Source organism: Quercus lobata, chromosome 5 (genome assembly GCF_001633185.2).
Source record: "Quercus lobata isolate SW786 chromosome 5, ValleyOak3.0 Primary Assembly, whole genome shotgun sequence".
In the NCBI taxonomy this organism is placed as follows: domain Eukaryota; kingdom Viridiplantae; phylum Streptophyta; class Magnoliopsida; order Fagales; family Fagaceae; genus Quercus; species Quercus lobata.
Window position 1 is genome coordinate 67,019,443 of NC_044908.1, and position 20,776 is coordinate 67,040,218.

General features: G+C 33.0%; 1 protein-coding gene and 1 long non-coding RNA gene across 4 annotated transcripts; both read left to right on the forward strand.

The window, feature by feature from the left end:
- Positions 1–4,744: 4,744 nt before the first annotated feature.
- Positions 4,745–8,969, forward strand: LOC115988485. 3 transcript variants are annotated; one of them, XR_004091532.1, is made up of 5 exons: positions 4,745–4,999; positions 7,570–7,675; positions 7,796–7,857; positions 8,517–8,540; positions 8,750–8,969. It is a non-coding gene; the product is annotated as an uncharacterized LOC115988485 (long non-coding RNA). The 3 variants fall into 3 exon arrangements; XR_004091531.1 differs by lacking the exon at positions 8,517–8,540; XR_004091530.1 differs by lacking the exon at positions 8,750–8,969 and having other exon boundaries at positions 8,517–8,743.
- A 1,399-nt stretch (positions 8,970–10,368) lies between these two features.
- LOC115988483 (cellulose synthase-like protein E6) lies at positions 10,369–16,801 on the forward strand. Its single transcript, XM_031112053.1, has 8 exons — positions 10,369–10,695; positions 10,825–11,146; positions 14,544–14,684; positions 14,791–14,922; positions 15,073–15,285; positions 15,393–15,617; positions 15,709–16,056; positions 16,143–16,801. Exons 1-8 carry the CDS (start codon positions 10,424–10,426, stop codon positions 16,686–16,688), a joined length of 2,199 nt encoding a protein of 732 aa, XP_030967913.1. The 5' UTR covers positions 10,369–10,423; the 3' UTR covers positions 16,689–16,801.
- Positions 16,802–20,776: the final 3,975 nt, after the last annotated feature.

A 20,776-nucleotide genomic window follows, 5' to 3' on the forward strand; every position in this document is an offset into this window, starting at 1 on the left:
ATCATTAAAATATTAAATTTTTTTTGGAGAAAAAAGTTATTCTAAAATTCAAAGAAAAATAAAAAGAAACTTATAAACATATAGCACTTTGTATTCTTTAGATGAACCTTTTGTTTACAGTATTAAAAAAAAAAAAAAATACATTTTATATACATCCTATATAAGAAAGGTCAGTCCTTATTTTCTAAACAATTGTACCCATAAAAAAAATGATAGCACTTTCAACTTCAAAATGGTAGCCTAAAATTCAAGAATTTTAGCATTTTGTACTCTCTCTCTCTCTCTCTCTCTCTCAAAAGTGAATAAAAATTTCTTCCAATTAAAATAATGCATAAAAGATGAGTTTATAGATCAAATGGTAAATTACATCCAATTGGCATGAAAATTGACATGAAAATTGGCATGCATGTTAAGAACATATAGAACATGTAATCCAATGGTTGGATTTTCAAAATATGAATTTAATAATAAGTTATTGGGTGATGTAACATTTTTTAGAATTACATCACGTGTAACTTGAACCCAACTCTATATTTCTTAATTCAATATGAATTTTGACAAATCCACTGTTAGATTACATTATCTTCATATATTTTTCATATTTATAAAATTTCAAGGTGATCAAATATTAATTGCCATGTCATCAATCATATGTTTAAATTCAAGATTTTGTAGTTTAAAATAATGCATAAAAGATGAGTTTATAGATCATACGGTAAATTACACCCGATTGGTATGAAAATTGGCATGCACGTTAAGAACATATAGAGCATGAAATCCAACGGTTGGATTTTCAAAATATGAATTCAATAATAAGCTATTGGGTGGTGTAACATTTTTTAGAATTACGTTAGGTGTAACTTGAACCCAACCCTATATTTTTTAATTTGATGTAAATTTTGACAAATCTACCGTGAGATTAAATTATCTTCATATATTTTTCATGCTTACAAAATTTCAAGGTAATCAAAGATTAATAGCCATGTCATCAATCAATTGTCTAGATTCAAGTTTTAATAGTTTAAAATAATGCATAAAATATGAGTTCATAGATCAAATGGTAAATTACATCTGATTGACATGAAAATTGACATGCATTTTAAGAACATATAGAACATGTAATCTAACGATTAGATTTCAAAAATATGAATTCAATAATAAGTTATTGGGTGGTGTAACATTTTTTTGAATTACATCAGGTGTAACTTGAACCCAACCCTATATTTCTTAATTCGATATGAATTTTGACAAATCTACTGTTAGATTATATTATTTTCATATATTTTTCATGCTTACAAAATTTCAAGGTGATTAAAGATTAATAACCACGACATTAATCAATTGTCTAAATTCAAGTTTTTTGTAGTTTAAAATAATGAATAAAAGATGAGTTTAAATATCAAATGGTAAATTACATCCGATTGGCAATGAAATTGGCATACATGTTAAAAACATATAGAACATGTAATCCAATGGTTGGATTTTTAAAATATGAATTCAATAATAAGTTATTGGGTGGTGTAACATTTTTTAAAGTTATATCAAGTGTAACTTAAACCCAACCCTGTATTTCTTAATTCGATGTGAATTTTGACAAATCTACCGTTATATTACATTTTCTTCATATATTTTTTATGCTTACAAAATTTCAAAGTGATCAAAGATTAATAGTCATGTCATCAGTCAATTGTTTAAATTCAAGTTTTTGTAGTTTTAAATAATGCATAAAAGATGAGTTTAAAGAACAAATGGTAAATTAAATCCGATTGACATGAAAATTGGCATGCATCTTAAGAACATATAGAACATGTAATCCAACGGTTGGATTTTTAAAATATGAATTTAATAATAAATTATTGAGTGGTGTAACATTTTTTAGAGTTACATCAAGTGTACCTTGAACCCAACCCTATATTTCTTAATTCGATGTGAATTTTGACAAATCTACCGTTAAATTACATTATCTTCATATATTTTTCATGTTTACAAAATTTCAAGGTGATCAAAGATTAATAGTTATGTCATCAATCAATTGTCTAAATTCAAATTTTTGTAGTTTAAAATAATGCATAAAAGATGAGTTTAAATATCAAATGGTAAATTAAATCCGATTAGTATAAAAATTGGCATGCATCTTAAGACTATATAGAACATGTAATTCAATGGTTGGATTTTCAAAATATGAGAGTGATAGGGAATTATCCCGAAGCACTTCCTTCAAAATTTTGTTTTAAATTTAATTAAAAGGTTTTCCATTTTTTCAAAAACCCCATTGCAATGATTAGGACTCCCCTACCTTAAAACGTGATTGAGATAAGGAAAACATTGAGATTTTTATTTTATCTCGACATTAACCGTTGCTAAACATGTGCTATGTACTTGTATGGTTATGTTTTCTCAATCTAACCATCCAATTGGTTTCAAATTTAACAAACACTAATATGTCACCATACTCTTCAATTCCAATGATCAAGATTTGAATATGATTTTCACCAAGTCCAGTGGTCTTGGGACTATCTATTAAGTTTGACCAACTTTGACTGCGTCTTTCTCTAAATCAAGTTGTTTAATTGTGACCATAATTTACCAGAATTAACCTTTCATTACACTTTTAAAATCCAACAGTTAGATTTCAAATCTAAGTATGGCGCATAATGGACATATGTTGTGTACTTATATGACTATGTTCTCTCAATTTGACCATCCAATTGGTCTCAAATTTTACCAACACCAATATGTCACCATACTCTTCAATCCCAATGATCAAGATTTGAATATGAATTTCACCAAGTCCAGTAGTATTGGGACCATCTATTAAGTTTGATCGGGTTTGATCAACTTTGACTAAACTTTGACTGCGCCTTTCTTTAAATCCAATCGTTTAATTGTGACCATAATTTACCAGAATGAACCTTTCATTACACTTTTCAAATCCAACGATTAGATTTCAAATAAGAATGACATGTGATGGACATGTGTTGTGTACCTATATGACTATATATATTCTCTCAATTTGACCATCTAATTGGTCTCAAATTTTACCAATATCAATATGTCACCATACTCTTCAATCCTAATGATCAAGATTTGAATATGATTTTCACCAAATCCAACGGTATCGGGACCATCTATTAAGTTTGATCGAGTTTGATCAACTTTGACTAAACTTTGACCACGCATTTCTCTAAATCCAATCGTTTGATTGTGACCATAATTTACTAGAATTAATCTTTCATTATACTCTTCAAATCTAATAGTTAGATTTCAAATTTTAAGTATGGAGCATGATAGACATGTGCCGTGTACTTGTATGGTTATGTTTACTTAATCTGACTATCCAATTAGTCTCAAATTTCACCAATACTAGTATATCATCATACTCTTCAATTCTATTGATCAAAATTTGAATACGAATTGCACCAAGTCCAGTGGTCTCGGGACCATCTCTTAAGTTTGATCGGGTTTAACTAACTTTGACTAAACTTTGACCACGCCTTACTCTAAATCCAACCATTTGATTGTTATTGATCTAAAAATATGAGTTATATTTTGGGAAGAACACAAAGAACATAAACATGTTCTTCCAAAAAATTAATAATAATGAAAGGAATAAAAAAATTAATTTAATTATCTTATTTTATTTTTAAAAATTTTAGAATTTTTTTTTTTAATTTTTATGTGATTTATTATTTATTTAAATATTGACGTGAAATTTTTACTAGGCTATAGCGATATTTTTATAACCCGTTGCAATAGTTATCAGACAAAACACTTTTTTATCCTAAAAGTTAAATTTTTCCAATATTTTCTTTTATCCTTCACACAAAATTTCTCACAAGCATAAACTTTTTTTTCCCAAAATTGTCATCCGAAGCTCTTGCTCCTTTGACTTGTACATCGCCATGGCCTTTAGATGCTTCAACTTGTACTCCCTAAAATTCATTATTTTATTACTTAAGCTTTATTATTTTTATTAAAGAAAACTCTAATTATTACTTAAGCTTTAACCTTATCCATAAAAAAAAAAAAAAATTATGCTTGTGATAAAAAAAAAAAAAAAACTCTATAGGACTTAGGAGTGTCAATTCGTGTTTGCAGGTTGGGTTCGTGTCGTGTCGAGCCATAAGTACTCTGCTATATGGGTTGACCCGAACCCGACCTGTTGAGTAAACGTGTCAAGAATCCTCAACCCTAACCCGACCCGTTTATTAAACAGGTTGACCCAACCCGACACGTTTAACCTGTTTAATTAATAAGTAATGTAAAAGTTAATACAAATAACCCGTTTAATAACCTGTTTAATTAATAGGTCATACATGACCTAAATAATCTATTATCAATTTCTATATATCTAAAATTAAAATACAATTACAACCATAAATATAATAATAAACATATAATTAAAACAAAAAATTAAGCAATAATAACAAAATTTAATACCTTTATTATTTAAACGGGTCAAACGGGTCAGACGGGTTCACATGTTGAACACGAACATGACCCGTTTATTAAACAGGTCAGTCGTGTCGACCCGAATATAACCCGAACCCATTTAACCTTAACCCATGACCTGTTTATAAACGGGTTAGTCATGTCGGGTTCACGGACCGTGTCAGATTTTACCACCCCTAATAGGACTAGCTTTCCCCCCAGATTTTTTTTTCTTCCCGGGAAAATTTTCCCCCAATTTTTCACTTCCCACTTTTTTTTTTTTTTTTTTTTCAGCGTGTTTCTTTTCCTTCTTTCTTTTCAATTCCCACTTCTCTCTCCCCTCACGCCGCCACCTCTAGCCACCGATCTGCTCTCTCTCCCACACGCCGGAGTCACAAACCTAATTTCTTCTCTGAATTTTTGTGTTTCTTTGTTTTCTCCCACTTTCTCGTCGATTTTCACCGCATTTCTTTGATTTTCCTTTTGCACATTTCTCAGAAAACTCAAAAATCGAAGGTCTCCTCTCATCTCGACTCCAACACCGCTGATTCCACTAGTTTGATTACAGGTTCTACTCTCTCTTATGAAATGTTCATTGTTGATTGTTGATTTTGAAATTGGAAAATTCTCTGTACCTATTGATTGTTGATTTGTAAGGTTGAATCTGTGCTCTATTCTGAAGTAATTATTTAATTTGCTCCTTCAAGCTTCATTTTCTTTGATTTTTGGGAGATTTTGTTGTGTTTGTTTATCGATTTGATTTTTCAAGAATTTCCCGCACTTTTGGATGATTACCTATAACTCTACTCCTTTTTTTTTTTTTAATTAAATACGAAATTGAAATAATTATTTAATTAGATCATCCAAACTTTGTTTAAATCTAGGAGATTTTGCTGTATTTGTTTATACGATTTAACATTTCACGAATTTCCTGTGTTTTTTGAAGCACTACCTATAAGTACTTATACCGCTGCGATTGCGATTGTGGTTTTTTTTGTTAATTACAACCATAATTAACAAAAATAGAAAGAAGTTCTGTAACTTCTTGTAAGCGACTAAATTTCTAGTTCGAAATAAAGTCAAACAAGTGAAATGGTTTCACAAATGCGAATTTATATTTATGATTGTGTGGTACAATTCTCTGTAATTACAAAAGAGTTATCCTTTGATTCGATCTCCTTAAAAGATTTGTTGATTGGATTTGTGATGATGTGATTTTGATTTGAACACAAGATATCCTTCAATTTGGTTGAGGAATGGATCGAAGATCTTTGGAACAGAATTACAATGAATCTCTGGCTATGAGCTTGTTAGAAATTCTTTGTTCTTCGTGTTCTTTGTGTTCTTCGTGTTCTTTGTGTGTTCTTCGGGCGTTCATCGTCTTCGAAGGTTTGTTGTGGAAGTTCTCCGGGGCTTTAGAGGCTTGAATCTGTGGAGCTTCACTGATTTGTGGTTGTTTGAGGTTTCTGGAGGCTTTTGAGCTTGATTCCAGTGAACTTTGAGATCTAGGCAGATAGTTTGGATGATTCTGCTTCGAATATTCTTTGTATTTGAAGATTTGTGGTGGAAGTTCTTCGGGGCTTTGGAGGCTTGAATCCGAAGAGCTTCACTGATTTATGATTTGTTGATGTTTTCGGACCTTTGAGCTTGATTCCTGCAAACTTTAGGATCTAGGCAGATGATCTGGATGATTTTGCTTCGAATGTTCTCCGATTTTGGGATTGAAGTTCTTGAAGTTCTTGAAGGCTTTGAGACTTGATCTTCACAAAGCTTTTTCCCTTCTGGATTCTGGTCCTCTCCAATGTCTCAGGAAGGCTTCTATTTATAGGAGTTTTGGAGTGGGTGAGCGACACGTGGCGGAACTTGATTGGTGACACATGTCATAGCCTGATTGGTTCGCTTGTGTCATCGCTTACACATGCTGGACCGCTTGAGTCATCGCTTACACGAGCGAGGCTGCTTGAGTCATCGCTTACACGTGCGAGGCTGCTTGAGTCATCGCTTACACATGCGCTGATGCGTGATTGGTTCTTGCATGACACTTGGCAAATTTCTATTGGCTTCTGAATAGTGATAGCAAAACCTAGCAGCAATACATGGTGCTGTGTAATTGGATGTATTTTGTGGACTTGATAATGTGACGTGTCAGCTTGTGATAGGTCGGGAATTTTCCCTCTCTACACTTCTCATGGTTTAGCAAAAGAGTACTTCAAGTTTTATTGAGTTACCTATCAGCAGATAGGAATGAGTTTCAGCTAAGGCAATTGCAGGCATGTTAAAGATTGCTCGGCAATGCAGCCTTTGAGGCAAACCATTTGTGGTGCACATAAAAGGAAAACATCATAAAATCCTCTGCAATACCTATCATCCAATTTTTTATATTTTAATTGTGAAAGACACTGGTGGAGAATCCATATATTTAATTGTGAAATGGGCAATGAGTATACAGGGCCACGATTGTTCTGTTCTATGTTGTCAAATAGTGAGATCATACTGCATATATGCTATGAAGTTAGTTACACACGGTATAAAGACAAAAATCAAAGCAAAATACGTAACAAGAGCAAAGTTAAAAAGGAAATTACATGATTAGTACAACGAACAAGCATATGCGCTTCAGTATTCGAACTAGTCATACAAAGACAAGCAGAGCCATTCTTTACAGTTAGAAGCCACCTGAGCATGCAATGATATCAATTTAATAAGTAGTCCAATCTGCTTTTGCAGCAATAAACAATCACCATCAAAGGTAACTTCTATGTATAATAACAATTGTATAGCTATTTGTAAGCAAGTGGGATACCTTTGTACCTTGTGCAATCCACTCCAGCTACTATTAGAAAAGTTACAAATTGCATAGCATCCATTAGAAAACAATGAGATCAATTGCATAGCATCCATCCAGGTATGTCTTTTTTTTTTCTTTTCTTTTTTTGAAGTTTTTCTTGCCATATCCCTCTCAGATATCCCTTTAGTGCTTGAAATGAGACTAAAAAAAAAAAAATTTGGAGTATTTTATATCTGTTACAGTTGTATTTGGTGTTATGAATGCTTACAATGTGGTGTGTTAGTAACATTGTCAATACAATAGTTGAGCTATTAGAACAAAACATATAGATTTTGCTGACTTGGATGCAGGCAAAAATGGGCTTGGGGAGGGTATTGTTGTCACTCTTTGGGGTAAGCCTTAGGTCAATGCTGAACTTCCTATGTCCCGAGCCACTGGTGATGTGTACCAAAAGAGGTGAAGCTGTGATTTACTTTTAATGTTTGATTTTCTCCTTATGGATCGTTTGATGCCTTATTTTTTCCATATGGATTATCTGATGCCTTATTTTCTCCAATTCTGTCAATTTTTTCCCAGACTGTCAAGTACTTCAACAATGAAGCTTTTGAAGCTGATCAATATGATGAGTACTTAAAAGAGTAAGTTATCTTAGTGGTATGGTAGTTATTACATTGACGCGTAATTATCAATTCAGGTGTATTGGTTTTAAAGGGTTATAGCCCACCTGGTTCTAGGATAGTTAGGAATCAAGAGGCTTAGTTGCTCTGCTGCCTCATGGAGAAAACCTTTATTCCTTCTTTATTGGCTGTATAATGCAGTAAATAATTTGGGCAACCTTCAATCTGATGTGCAATTACCTAACTTGTAGGTTGTCTTTTGTGTGCACAATGCCAGCTAATTGGGTGGGCTGGGTTTGGGTTTCCAAAGTGGGAACCTGTGTTTTTGATGGTTTAGAACAAAGTTTGCTCCTGTGAGTTCAGGTTTAAGAAGGGGCTTCCCATCTCAATCCTGGTCTGTTGCCACTCCTACCCTAATTGGGACTTGGAGATCACTCCTCCTTCATGCTTCTAATGGTTTGAAATGATGATTTTATGTGGCCAACCACCAAATCAATTTTAATATGGTTCGGGTGGTTTTGGATTTTCTTTATTATTTATGTTCTTTTTAATCTCTTGCCTTCTCAGTCCCCCCCCCCCTCTTACTTCCTGATAGTATGGCAAAAGTGCAAGTTATATCCTTTCATTTAAGTATTTTCATTACAATTTTACTCTAATTGAATCTTAATGCTGTTCTGTAGCTGTTGGTGATTCATTTGCTCAGGGTATGAAGATGCTGCTTTAAAAACACAACGTAGCCTTGCATATTTGAACTTCAGCCAAAATATAATATTTAGCAAGTGCATGATTAATTTTTTCATAGGAGATCTAGATTCATTTCTTCATATGGACTTCATTGTATGACAATTTTTGAATCAAACACCTCAACCATTTAACAAGTGCATGATTAATTAGTTTGTCTATTTCCTTGCAGTTCTTAATGCAAGGGAAAGTTGGTGGCTATGCATTAGTCTTTGAGAAGTACCATGAGAAGGCAGAATCCTTTTTTTGAGACCCTTTAAGATCTTGTCATAATTCTAGTTGCTTAAGTTTAAAACAATATTTTTATGTCATGGTTTAATTTCAGGATTTCTTTGTATATTCTATATTTTAAAGTTTGAACTTATAAGAATTTTTATGTTTCGATGGATTAATTTTTAGTAATCATTATACTATTGTAACATGATAATTAAACAAAAATGATATAAAATAACTTAAAAATAAATAAATAATAAAATATTATCACTGATGACATAAAAATTTGGTCATAAATAACTTTATAGTGACGACAAAGTCCCTCGTAATTTATAGAATAGTGATGTCACTTAACCTCTTGCAAAAACGTTTTAAGTGATAGTTTAATGTCGTCACTATTATTTCTAATTAATTGTGAGGGGTTACAAGCCCTTATAAATAAATTTTAATGATGACACTATTCATCTCTAAAAAGTATGTCATCAATTTGAAATTTGCAAATAATTAATTGTGAGGGTATGAAGGTCCTCACAAATAGCTGTTAACGACGACTACTTCCCCTCGCTAAAAATAAGTCGTCGACTATTCTCGTCGTTTGGTAATATATTTGTGAGGGCGGATTTATTTAATAACGATGGTGGATTGCCCTCGTAAATTATCTATTTGCAAAGGTATGGTCGCAAAATCTCTTTTAACAACAAAAGCAAATACGATAGCTTTCAAGGGTCATATGCCCTCGCTAATAACCTTTTGTGATGATATTTGAATTTTTGTGAGGGCATTTTATCCTCGCTAGTAGACTCTTTTCTTGTAGTGAAGACACCAACTTGAGAAAGATGTTGGCTGCAAAGTTCTTCAACTCATCCATATGATGAAGATCAAGAAGCTCATTGGTTATAAAACTCTACGGCGTACAAACGCAGCAGCTTCTTTAAGAGAAAGACGAACTAGGACAAATTGTCTCCAGTCACAATTTGAGTGAATAATCACTTTGCATCAAGTTGCATCACATTTGATGGGCCTTAAAATAATCTTTATATATGTTTAGAGTTGTGAGAAAAGAAACCCTACACAAATAACTTGGATGTGCGTGAAAAACATATTTTGAAATTTGAATTTCGTAATTCTTAATAAATACAACTGTCGAGTTATTTGTCGAGTTTCACATATTAAATCTCGATAAATACATCTAACGAGCTATCTGTCGAGTTTTAATAAACAACATACCTTTACTTGATTTTTGGACAGATTTGCATAGTTTTAATACTTGAACTTGAAATCTTGTTCCTTGAAGTATTAAACATATCATAGATCTACCTAATTACAAGTAAAACACATTTTATCAAAAGATTTAGCCAATTCTATATGACATATATTCAAACAAGTTCTACATATGTCCGAACAATTTGTATTAACAATTACCCTTTGGTCCATCAATCCTACTCACTAGTCTTATCTACTCCTGTTTGGCTCCTACTATACATGCCGCCGCCCCCCCTTTTCCTTTTTAACTTTTGCCTGTACTATCTCTTTCTTTTTCTTTTTTAACTTCTGGTTGTACTATATATATACATATATATACATGCAGTGTAGCTCATTCAAAGCACCATAGGAGCTAGAAAGAGTGAGAGAGATGGCAAAAGATGATAATCTTCCTCTGTTTGAAACAAAGTCAGCAAAGGGACGAATCCTTTTCCAAATCTATTCACTTTTAATTTTCGTGGGAACATGCTTCATCTTCGCATATAGACTGAGCCACATACCAGCAAAAGGAGAACCAGGAAGATGGGCATGGATGGGATTGTTTTTCTTAGAGCTTTGGTTTTGTTTTTATTGGTTTGTCACTACGGTTGTCCGATGGAACCCCATCTATCGTAACACTTTCAAAGATCGCCTCTCTCACAGGTTTATCTTTCTGTTTCACAAGCCTAGCTAGCTAGCTTAGATATATTGCATGCAAACTTGATTTTCTATGTATGCGTTTGTCTATTACATGCTTTTCTTGCTGACTGTGATTGTATATATAATAAACAGATATGAAAAGGCTTTGCCAGGCATAGACATATTTGTTTGCACAGCAGACCCTGTGATAGAACCACCAGTTATGGTGATAAATACAGTGCTATCAGTGATGGCTTATGACTATCCACCTGAGAAGCTAAGCGTTTATCTATCAGATGACGGTGGTTCAAATTTGACGTTCTATGCCATGCTGGAGGCCTCACGTTTCTCAAAGATTTGGCTACCATTTTGCAAGAAGTTCAAAGTGGAACCAAGATCGTCGAAGGTTTATTTCCGCATAGTTGTTGAGCCACTTAGGGAGTCTGTCTTGCCCAAGGAGTGGTCAACTGTCAAGTAAATCTGTCGCTCTCATTCTCTCCTAATTAATTTGCAGAACACCATTCATTGTTGGATGGAATAAGACGACCCTTCTCATAACTGTTTTTTATTTTTAAAAATAATTTTTTATTTTTGAGACTAAAGATTTTGTTTGGCAATTCAAAATAGACAGAAAACAAAAATTTTTCTCAAAATTCAATTTGTGAAAGAAACTGAAAACATGCAAAAGACTATTTTCAATGTCTAATTTTCAAAAGTCAATGAAAACACGCATTTAATTTAATAAATCTATCTCATTTAATGAGTTAACATTAGAGCTCAAATTCTAGTAACAACATATTTCAGTATTTTCTATTTTTTTCTTCAAAAAGTTATCTTTTTAATTTCATGAACTAACCAAACATGTTTTTAATTTCAAAAATACAAGAAAATTGGTTTTTCTTTATATTTCCTAAAATAAGTTTTTGAAAATAGAAAACAAAAATTGTTACCAAACACAATCTAATGTTTTATTATCTCTTAGATCACAAATATATATATATATATATATATATATATATTTATATATATAATGAGAAATACTTCTTTTTTACAATGTAAATTTATATTGTAGAGACAAAAAAAGTAGCAAATGTTGTATACCTTTGCAAAAATTGTACAATATTTACCACTTTTTGCAAAGGTGTATAAAATTTGTCACCTTTTGTGTATTGACAATGTAAATTTACATTAAAAGTGCAATGTAAATATATATAAAGGTCCTACATTTAAATACTTTAATACTTGTTTAGAGTTTTGCAATTTAGCTGATAGTTATCTAAAAAAAAAAAACTGATATTTATCTTTTACTATTTTCAACGAAAACATCCATAGCCTAAATTCATTCACCTTAACTTAAAAATAAAAAAATAAAACCTTACTAGCTAGGCCGACATGACCAAGAAGAATTAAAGTGAATAACTGTTAAAAAAAAAAAAAAAACTGTAGTGAAATTTATTACTTGTAGACGAGTGAAATACTATGCATAGAAGCAAGGATATACAACTAGAGCAATATGCTGTAAATACTTGTAGGTTGTGTTTAGTACTTGGATTTAGATTTCAAATTAATAGATTTCAAATCAAGGGATTTCAAATTCATTGATTTTAGGAGTTATTTCAAATCGAAAAATTTTAAAAGTTTAAAATTCTTTATGGATTTATCAAATCCAAATCCTTGACCTATTTTGAACTTTCCAAACAAATTATTTGGATTTTAATCACCCAAATTCAAATCCAAATGCTCAAATCATGTCATCTAAACACATTAGTAAATAAGTTTGTTGTTGTAGTCTCCCAGGTATACAACACTCTTTCTTCTTTTAACTCAATTTTAATTTTATAAGTATTATGCTCTCTTTGTCTAAAGAAGTTATCTTATGTGAATCTAACATGTGGGCTCCACAAACCTATTTCACATGAGTCTATGGAACCCACATGTCAGCCTCACATGAGTATTATACATCAGCTATATACAAGATTTTTTTCTCTTAATTAATGATGGTTTGGATCGGTGAGGAGTGTAGACAAACATTGGGAGAAAAGTATTATTGTAGGGTACATGGAGTTTAATATTATTTTTTGCGCTATAATTTGGCATCTGATTATTGATTCCAGTGATTGAGACAGAAAATGCCCCATTAGCTCCACCAAAATCAAACTTTGCGTATTTTATCTGGATAAGCACAGCCACACACACGCGTACAAAAGTTGTATTCCGTGGTCAAAAATCTGATCATTTCATCTCATTTTCTTTCTATATTCTTGGTCTTTTTTGGGAAAAAAAAAGTTACAAAAACAGTGTCTCTAGTCAACAAGAAACGTCGGTCAAAAAAATGTTAACAAGAAACGACATCATTCAATGCACCCTCCAAAATTAACACCATCCAAGTCCTCAGGTCAGTTGTCAGTGTGCATTGATTTTTTGGAGTTGGCCTTCGCAACTTGCCTGTCCTGAAACGAATCAAATAGAAATAGGAAAATTCCACTAACAAGGATTGGGCTAATACAAAGCACCGAATGAAGTCTAAAATATTTCAAAATTGATCTTTTTTTTTTTTTTTTGTTCCAAAAGTCAACTTAGCCCTCAAAAGAGTTAAAGAAAAATGTTAACTGACTTTAATAGTATTGAGGGAATTAAGTTGGACTAATACTTTTACCATTATAAAATGGATATCTCTTGCAATATGTGAGTAAATTGCAAGTTCATATAAAATAGAATTCATGTACAATACTTATTCATTATATTATATTTGATAATTAGTAATATCACATGTCATTAAAAAGAAGAAATATGAATTTTTTTTTTTTGATTAATACAATTCATTTATGAACATTTTTTGAATGAATTTACAAATATTTAATTACTTTGACTAACTTATTTGCAAAACATTTTCTACATTTTACTTTTTTGCTTTTCTATTTTTTTTCAGTTGTTAAAATTATTAAATTTGAACATGTGTGTCATATTTCAAATAAATTGTTTTTTTGATATAAATCTTAAATAATAACCATATACTTTCCAAGAATAACCTAAATTTATATCCCCCTCCCCACTTTTTGTGTGAAAAAGAAAACATATAAATTATCTTTTATATTAATATTTAGTAGAATGCTCATGTATCTCCAAAAACACATAACTAAAAATATTAATATTAAAGAAAACACTGTTATTTTTTTGTTGATATGGAAGGAAAAATTTAGAGTATCTCTTATTTTCTTGCTAAGTAGTTGTCCAAAATTTTTTATACTTAAAAATATAAAACTAAAGAAATAAAATTATTTATCTTTGAATACAAATAAATAATAAAGATTAAATATTTTATTAAACCATTTCTTAGTTAAAAGTTTAATAAATTAATTCATTAAAACCTTTACTTAATGAAAGAGGTTAAATGGATAATACCTATATCCCTTTCAAAGAAGATTATATATGGAATTAATCAAAAAATGAGGTGGAATGTCAAATGAGAGAATTAAAAAAATATATATATATATATATTTATATGTATATATATATTGACACACAATTGTAAATCCATCTCAAAACATATGAAAGAATCCCAAAAATGAAGTCATTTATCTACTTTACTTAATTTCCATAATATCCCTCAATTATAACCCACCATTATAAACCCATCAAAAGGCTTCTAGCTAGGAAGGTTGTAATATTTATCTTGTATCTTTTTGATACGTGACATTTGCAAAGTCGTCTATTTATTTTGTATCTATTTTACAATTAGGTTGGAAATTAGTAGACAATTTTTTTTTTTTTTTTTGAAACGTAGACAAATATCTCTTAATTTTCCCCTTTACTTTATTTTTCAATTCACATGTGGTAAAAAAAATTTTAAAAATCATGTTTCATGTATGTAGATGTTATATGAAGACATGAAGAAACGGATTGAAAACACCACAAAACTAGGTCAAATATCCGAAGAAATAAGCAAAGAACACAAGGGATTCAATGAGTGGATATTGGTTGCAAGCCGACATGATCATCAAACAATTCTTCAAGTACATACCATATATTCTCTTTTCTCATGAGCTGAATATACTTAATTGAATAATTAAATTTTATTCGATTTCATGGCTTAGTTAATTAAAAATAACTAATTTATAGATACTTATTGATGGGAGAGATTCTGAGGCTGTGGACATTCAAGGACAACCTTTGCCTACTTTGGTATACTTGGCACGTGAAAAGAGAACCCAATACCACCACCATTTTAAGGCAGGAGCCATGAATGCATTGGTAAGCCATACATCATATCCACATGCAAATTGCTTCTCCATACTAGTTCTATTTTTTGTAGTCTCAACACTCAATAGTCATAAAATTCATATGTTAAAAGTTTGTAAGTATTTTGTACTCATAATTATTTTTCATAATCAAACATATTAGATAAGGGTGTCATCGAGGATAAACAATAGTCCAATAATTCTTAACGTGGATTGCGATATGTATTCAAACAATTCAAAGTCAGTGAGAGATGCTTTATGCTTTTTTATGGATGAAGAAAAGGGAAATGAAGTTGGTTTCGTACAGTTTCCACAAGCATTTGAGAACCTAACAAAAAATGATCTTTACAGTAGCTCCTTGAATGTAGCAAGGCAGGTAATCCTCGAAAAATTACTTAGACTAATTCCAATATGTTCAATTGAAAATGTGTTAGAGAAGACATTTTAACAAAATTTATACCCATGGTATACATTGAAATAAAGATGGAGATGCCAGGATTTGATGGGAATGGCGGGCCTTGCTATATTGGTACTGGGTGCTTCCACAGAAGGGAGACTCTTTCTGGGAAAAAGTACAACAAGAATTTTAAGGAAAATTGGAAGAGATGGAGCAATAGAAGTGTAGAGGAGAGTACAAGGGTACTAGAAGAGACAAGCAAAGTCCTTGCAAGTTGTAACTATGAAGAGAACACTCAGTGGGGAAAAGAGGTTTTTGTGTGTACAATTCATTTGAACCTCTTATATTCTTATTTGTGATGTGTGTACAATTCATTTGAACCTCCTATACATTTATTTGCAGATAGGTGTGAAGTATGACAGTGCAGTGGAAGATGTATTAACAGGATTAGCCATACAATGTGGAGGTTGGAGATCCATATATTTCAATCCAGAAAGGAAAGGCTTTCTTGGAGTTGCTCCCACAACACTACTACAGTCACTTGTGCAATACAGGAGATGGTCTTACGGTGATTTTCAAATATTTGCCTCTAGGCATTGTCCCTTTGTGCTTGGATATAAAAAGATTCCCTTAAAACTTCAACTTTCGTATTGTATCTATCTTCTATGGGCTCCAACCAGCTTGACTACATTGTACTATGTTATTGCGCCATCTCTATGCTTGCTTAAAGGCATATCCTTGTTTCCACAGGTAATAGACTTTTATTTTTTAAATTGAAGTTGTGTATTATTGTTGCTAAACTATCTTCTAAGAATAGAATCATCTTGCACAAACAGATTTCAAATCCATGGGTTCTCGCATTTGTATTTGTCATCTTTCTCCACCGTGCATACAGCCTTGGAGAATGTATTTGGTTTGGGGGCACATTCAAGGGTTGGTGGAATGATCAAAGGATGTGGCTATATAGAAGAACAACTTCCTACTTCTTTGGCTTGTTGGACTATATCCTAAAACAACTGGGGTTTACAAAGTCGACCTTTGTTATCACAACAAAGGTGGCTGATGATGATGTGTCACAGAGATATGAGCAAGATGTCATGGAGTTCGGTACTTCGTCTCCAATGTTTACCATTTTAGCAACACTTGCATTGCTAAATGCCTTTTGTTTCTTCGGAGGACTGAAGAGGATGATTGCCGATTTGGAAACTATGGTTTGGGAGCAATTTGCATTACAGATACTTCTATGTGGTCTGTTAGTTTTTATCAACCTTCCTGTTTACCAAGGACTTTTCTTCAGGAAAGACGTTGCTAGCCTGCCCACCTCAGTTTCATACCAATCAACTATCTTTGCTCTATTGGCTTGTGCAATAGCCCTATATTAATTTCTATGTTTGTCCTCACAAAACTTCTTCTGGCTGAGATATACTCTGATGGAACCATATCTTGTCAAAAGAATTTATCAGGATTTGATTTTTATCTTCGTTCTTCTTCTGTTTCTTTTTTTTTTTTTTTGTCTTCATTACTCAAATTTATTAATATTTAGAAGTTGAAAGTTGATATTTATTGTTGTTGCGTTTTTGTTGAACTACATCATTGTAGCAATGCAATCCATTTTTATACACTTATGAATGAAACATAACTAGTTTAGATTGGGAGTGCATATTCTAAATTTGAATATATTAAAAAAAATACATAGACTTCAATCTTGCGGCATTAAAAATTCAACACGAAGAACAAAATGCTGAATTTGGCTAGAGTTGGAAGTCTTGCTAGCTTTAGGGTGTGTTTGTTTGGAGGGATTTTAGGGAAAAATTGATGAGAGAAAAGTGGAGAGAATATTTTTATATTGGGAGAGACGGAGGAAAAAAAAAAAAAGAAAAGTGGTGGGGGCTGAGTGTTTTCTCCCAAACTCACCCAAATGTCTTCTCCCCAAAATGGGGAGAAAACTAAGAGGAAAACTCTGTGTATAGAGAAGCCAAGAATGCCCACGTGCAGGTGCACATGAGTTTCGTTTCTTTGCCAGTTTGACTTTTTTTTTTTTCTCCTTCGGATCTCTACCAACCAAACCCTAGTGACACCATATATAAATAAATACCACACTATCTCTGAAAAACTCCATTTCTCAAAACACCGTCGTTGTCATTGTCTTCCAGACAGTCACTCAACTCGGCTTTCACTGTAGCTCTCTGTCCTAGTTAGCAATTCTTGAAGCCCTTGGTGGTGATCATTAAAGCTTCTGGCTCTTTGGACGCGAAGCCGATAGTTTTGGTGGAGGAGATGCTCAGCGAGGCTGGGCTGAACCTTTTCAAAGAGTTTGCTAACATGGATTGCTCTTACAATCTCAGTCCCAAAGAGCTTTGCACCAAGATCTCACTCTATGATTAAAACCCAGATCTTTCATCTTCTTAGCTCAATCTCTTGATGTCTAGTTCATTCTCTTTCTAACTCATCATCTTTTTCTCTCTCTTTAACCCCATGGCCAATTAGTAGTGATTGGGTGGTCTATCAGTCCAAATCTGAAAGATAAGCATAGAGGATTCGAGTTTTCTTTAGGGTTTGTTGAGGATCTGTGGTTTGATGATGTAATTTATGGATTTTAGGTTTATGATTGGGTTTTCTCTAGGGTTTTTTGATGATCTGTGGTCTGATTGGTGCTATGTTGTTTTGTTGTTGATGTTCGATGATTTAGATGTTTTGTCGTTGATTTGGCTAGGATTTGATTTATTGCTTTTTTTTCTTTTTTTTAATTTCTAGGTTTGTGATCTTGGATCTGGGTTTATGTTCTTGTTCAAGACACACTTAGATTCAATTCATGTGATTTTTGGTTTTTAATTCTGTTTTTAATTTTTTATTTAGTTAAAATTAATAAATTAATTTTTTTAATTTAGATGTTGACGTGGCATTTTTTAATGCCAAATAACATTTTTTATTATTATTTTAATGGCCACGTTAGCTTTTAGTCTGCAAACAGTGCACTCTATTTGCCACATGTGTATTTTCCATCTCTGATGTAGCGGCAGGGACAAAAACGAGACACATTTTTCAAGATAGGGACTAAAAGTGGTGGAAATAAAATTTAGGAACCAAAGTGGAATCGTGTGAAAATGTAAGGACGAAAATGTGGATTTCGTCTTTTTTTTTTTTTTTAAATAATATATATAATAATAATTTTTTTTTAGGTTAGGGTGGTACTTTGTGAGTCTATGACTGTGACCACCCTGACTTTAATCTAGAGCCACCCTTGGTTATATATAGAGACATTATTAACTTCATTGCTGCCCGTTGCAACTATTGAATTTATAAAATCATATATATAAATAAATAAAGGGTCATGCTAACGAGTGCCCTAAGGGCACTGGTTAAGAATCAATTTTAGGAAAATTTTGGCATCACTTTTATGGGAAATGAAAAAAGTTGTCAAAACATTAATTGTTTTATTTTTTTTTTCTTTTTCCATAAAAACTTTTTTTAATTGGATTCTTAACCAGCGCCCTAAGGGCACTCGTTAGCATTTCCCATATATATATATATATATGTGTGTGTGTGTGTGTGTGTGTGCGTGTGTGTGTGTGTGTGCGTGCACGTGCGCATACTCCATAGGATTCACGTCATTATATGTTCCATCAATCAATATTATCCACGTGTTTTTTTTATTAAAAAAAAATTAAAACAGATTTTAAAAGGTAACCCTAACCATCCGGTCCAACCTATTTTCTAGTCTTTCACATATTTCTTAGCTAAAACAAACATATTCCGTGTAGTCCGTCATCCTTTTTTCTAGACATCAGTGAAGGTTAAGCCCTCTTTTGAAATTTGGGTATTCAAGTTCAATTGACATAGAACACACAACTCAAAATTTCCTTGAATAAAAGGATAATCTCAAGTCCGATCATGCACAAAAAGTTTAGAAAGTATGATGATACCGAAAAAGTCACCAATGAGCCACAGGTACTTGCGCACTCGAAATAGCACTTGCACAACACAAAAGAGAAGACCTTACAGAGAGCATCTTTATGATGTCGGCCAAGTACCCTCCGAAGGTCAAGTTAGAACTTCTTACAACTCTAGAGTGCTAGAGAGGGGTGAATTATGCATACCTTGGCTAGTGAGGGTATTAGGGCTTTTATAGTAGTAGAGGATTGACATCTCTTCCTTGGTGTGGAAGTCTTTTCCTTATAGGAGTCTTCTTGGGCATATTTGGTGGGATCCTTTCCTTATTGGGATCCTTTGAGTAGCATCAAACGTGGAGGGCAAGGCATTTCCTTATATATGCAATCGTGGGCAGCAATTAAACTTGCATCAGGGTCGTCAACTTATCTTATTTCCTTCAGCCTTACTGGTGTTAGTTTGCTGATGTCGTCAGTCTTTAGGTGTGCCTTGCGGACTCCCCTCATCGCCCCAATGTATAACATCATTCGTTGACTCCTACAAGAGGAAGCTGGCGGTTGTAACTGTACCCGTCAGCTTATTCCTGATCGCTTTATCTAAAACCGTCAGTTTTATGCCTTATACGAATAAGTACTATTTTTTTATCCTTATCAGCTGCCCCTTACTCTACTTCCTCGTTGTGTTAAACTGATGGGTAGTGGAGTTAAGTTCTTATCAGTTAACTATCTTTTTGGTTCAAAGGAGCGGGAAAATCATTTATGAGTAATTCCTCGAGCCCCCCGCCATTTAATGCTTGGACACGTGGCATGCTCTCGTTGGTTTCGTTTTTGGACGAGGACATCACTTCGTCTTCCACGCATTTCTCCTCCTATATATAACGCGCATTCTTCTCCTCATTCGTCTATTTCAACCTTGCTGATATTTCAAGAGAGAGAGAGCTCGTCACCTTCGTTTTTGTTGATCTGTCATTTATTGATAATGTTGTCACTTTTTGGGCCGTTCTTTCCTCCAAGGCTTATTCATTGTAAGTTCTTTTTCCTTCTTCCTTCGCATTTTTGCTCTAGCTGAACAATTTCTTAGTGAGGATGTCAATTTAGGTACTAAGAATGGATCTGTCACTTGTAGGTAGTCAGATGTCAAGTGATGCGTCAAGTGAATAGTCGTCAATCCGCGATGGTACAGGCTACGACGAAGTTTTTGGCTCAGGTCAAGAGTCCGACGGCTTTTCTGGGTCGTCAGAAAGAGAAATGTCAGCCTAGTCTCCAGGTGATGATGTTGGAGGTGACGTTCAAGGAGTTAAGGAGAAAATAGTAGTGAGGATGAAGGGGAGGGAGAGAGTGACGGTGATGAGGATGAAGGTGACGAGGAATCCTATGAAGAGGTTTCAGTAAGTCTCGGAGGAAACCATCCCTTCATCCATCCCGAGGATTGGGCCATCAACAAATTTTTGCCTAAAATGAGTGAAAATGTTTTCAAAGAATTACGTACCCATTTCCAAATCCCAGACCACATCTCAATCCGTCTCTCTAGGAAAAAGGAAAAGTGCTATATAGGGAGGATTGTAGACATCGACATGTATGAC